Source organism: Habropoda laboriosa, unplaced genomic scaffold (assembly GCF_001263275.1).
Source record: "Habropoda laboriosa isolate 0110345459 unplaced genomic scaffold, ASM126327v1 scaffold162, whole genome shotgun sequence".
Taxonomy (NCBI): Eukaryota; Metazoa; Arthropoda; class Insecta; order Hymenoptera; family Apidae; genus Habropoda; species Habropoda laboriosa.
Window position 1 is genome coordinate 115,681 of NW_017100269.1, and position 2,846 is coordinate 118,526.

Here is a 2,846-nt window from a genome sequence, read left to right on the forward strand (position 1 = left end):
ATTTTTTGTAACATATAATTATACTTTGAAGATGAATCTGAAGTTAGCTTTGTTAATTCTATTAAAATTTTTGTCGGTACGGGCATTTTTTTATATTTCTTAACACTGTGTATGAATGTATTTACAACTACATCTGTATTATTTTCCAATATTTGAGCCAAAATTAAATATTCTAATTCGTGATTTCTCCAGTAACCTCTTTCAAAAAGAAGATTCATCATCTTTCTAATATCATTAGGATGATTGTTTACTAGTAAATTAAACAAATCCTTAATCAGTACTTGTACACTTGGTTTGTGATTAATATGCTTACACTTCTGTATTACATTACAAGCTTCATTCACTTTATTTAATTTAACTAACTGCATCACAAGTTCTAGAATTTTACAATTATCAATTATACTGTGTTGAAACTGACACTGAATTTCATCTACTGTGTGTAAGGCTTCTTCAATCATTCCACGTTTTACGTAAAAATCTAACAAACACATCTTCATTCCTGGTGTCCATTCAAAATTATTATATTTGATATTTTCTAGAAGTTCTTCTACTACTTTTACATTATTTTCCTTACAGGAAACCATAAGTAACTTTCGCGCAATTCCTCGAAAATTTTTATTATCATTTTTAAGTTCATGAAAATGAAGATATAATTGTTCTGAATTCATGTATTGCGGATTAATGTATAAATCAATCTTGCAATTTTCTTTGGTATTGATACCTACTGGGCAGATGTCAGAAATCAACCTAAACATATTATTTTTAAGTTTTTCATCAGTATTACTAACCAAAATTTTCGTTTTTATATAATCTGCTTCAGTAGGAGATAGAACTGTTTTACTATTTTTGGTTGCCATTAAAAACAAATTTAAATGTTTTGTATTAATCTTTTGTAATTGGGATTTATTTATCATATTTCTAATAAATGTTCCAGCAAAATCACAGCCATCATAGGATAACTTAAATATGAGACGTATACAAGAACTAATATCGTTTGATGTTTTATAATTAACGAACAAAGATTCTATTATTTTCTGACAATATATTTTTTGCTTAAAGAAAGAACAGACATGGATGCATTCTTTTAGCCTGCATGCACTTAACAGAAATGTTACAAAGGGCTGTACTGTACAACTAGGAGCTATACCATGTTCTTGCATTTTTAAAATTGCAGCAATAGGATCCCTGGTATTAATAACAGGAAACACATAATTTAAAAATATCATGTCAGAGTTTATTGTATTATTTAAAGCAATCATTTTTCTGATAATTGAATATATGTCAGTTTCATTATTACATTTCTGCATATGTAAACATAAAGGCCTAACATGATCAAAATTGATAATAATACCCATTGCTTTCATTTCATCAAGTATTCTAAAAGTTAATGTGTCATTATTTTCTTCTAATGCACACTGATTTACTATTGCCCAAATGTCTAAAGTAAAATCTTTTGTTTTGAAATTATGTACAAGTTTTAATATAGTTTCTGGGTCTACGTTAAGTTTAATAACTTGTTTAAACAGACAAAGTACTAATATTTTTCTGATATTTTGAAATTCAGTGTTTATAGGTATATAAGCAGCTATTTTATATGCATCCATAATGTGCCCTGCATGTACAAGCAGTGTAATAGCAGAACAAACTTCTTCTTCTTCTGTGACTAATGATTGTGCACACTTTAAAATACCTTTTATGCATAAATCATTTTTTGATAAACTAAGAAGTTTAACAAGCTTTAGCATATCTGATATAGATAACTTGGTATTTTTTAAGGTTTTAATTAGTGTTTTATTATCTCCATTTTTTGCTAAAGCATACATTAAATATATATCATTTACTGCAGATAATGGTTCAATGGTTTCTTTTTGCACCAGTTCTATAATTTTGTGGACTTCTTCTATATCTCCATTTATTGCATATGCGTACATTAATGCATTATAAATTTTTTTGTCAGCAGGCAATGTATTTTGCTGTATTTTTAATAGAATACTATCAGCAAATGCACAATTATCTGTGCTTGGAACTTGTAATAACAGACAATAAGTATCATACTCAGGGAAAATAGTCATATTTTGTAGAAATTGATTTGAATCAATAGTGTAATCGTTATCTATGTAAGTTTGTAACAAGGCATGATAGTGATCTATTGTTAATTTGTATTCTTTTGCTTTTAAAAGATTCCAGATACGATTTACTAATTCCTGCCGTATTTTCAATGGTTCATTATATAATGCCTTTCCACAGCAATGAAGTAGCATTATACTTAATGTTTGTGATATATTGAAATTATTATTTTCCATATCTTCAATGACTGCTGTTAGGATATTTAGATTTACATGCTTATTATCAATACTTTTGTTTAGCTTCATTATTTTAGTATGAAAGTCTTCAATATTACTTCTGCCACTCCAGTTTCTAACATGGTTTGAACTGAATTTGTATATATACACTTTTGTTATGCAGTTTGAAGATGTAACATACTCTCTACATGACTTAGACAAAAAAAATATCAAATTTCGTGAATAATAACTAGTACTGCATGTGACTGTGTTTTTAAAAAATATGTTACAGTTTTTTATTAAAATCATTTTATCAATTTCCAAGTATTTATATTCACTTACATGTGTTTATGTGCTTGATAAATAAGCACAGTTATTTGAAACAAATAAGATATTTATCCTTTAATGATTGTCGCATTTTTAACATTTAGGTTGTTCCTGCTTTGGCTGACATATAACAGTACAATAACGAAATCTCTGTATTAAGAAGTTTAATATTTCACCTACTTTATCGGTAATTGTAATTGAGTACAGATCAAACCACAGACGATGTACAGGATAGAC

General features: G+C 27.5%; 1 protein-coding gene across 1 annotated transcript in view; it reads right to left on the reverse strand.

The window, feature by feature from the left end:
* Nucleotides 1–2,490, reverse strand: part of LOC108573488 (leucine-rich PPR motif-containing protein, mitochondrial-like) — a 3,119-nt gene extending 629 nt beyond the window's left edge. Inside the window, exons 1-2 of the mRNA XM_017935945.1 lie at nt 1,071–2,490; nt 126–959 (exon numbers count right to left, since the gene is read on the reverse strand). Of these exons, the coding sequence (XP_017791434.1) occupies nt 126–959; nt 1,071–2,372 (2,136 nt within the window). The 5' untranslated portion in view covers nt 2,373–2,490. The remainder of the gene's footprint in view (nt 1–125; nt 960–1,070) is intronic.
* Between the last annotated feature and the right edge of the window lie 356 nt (nt 2,491–2,846).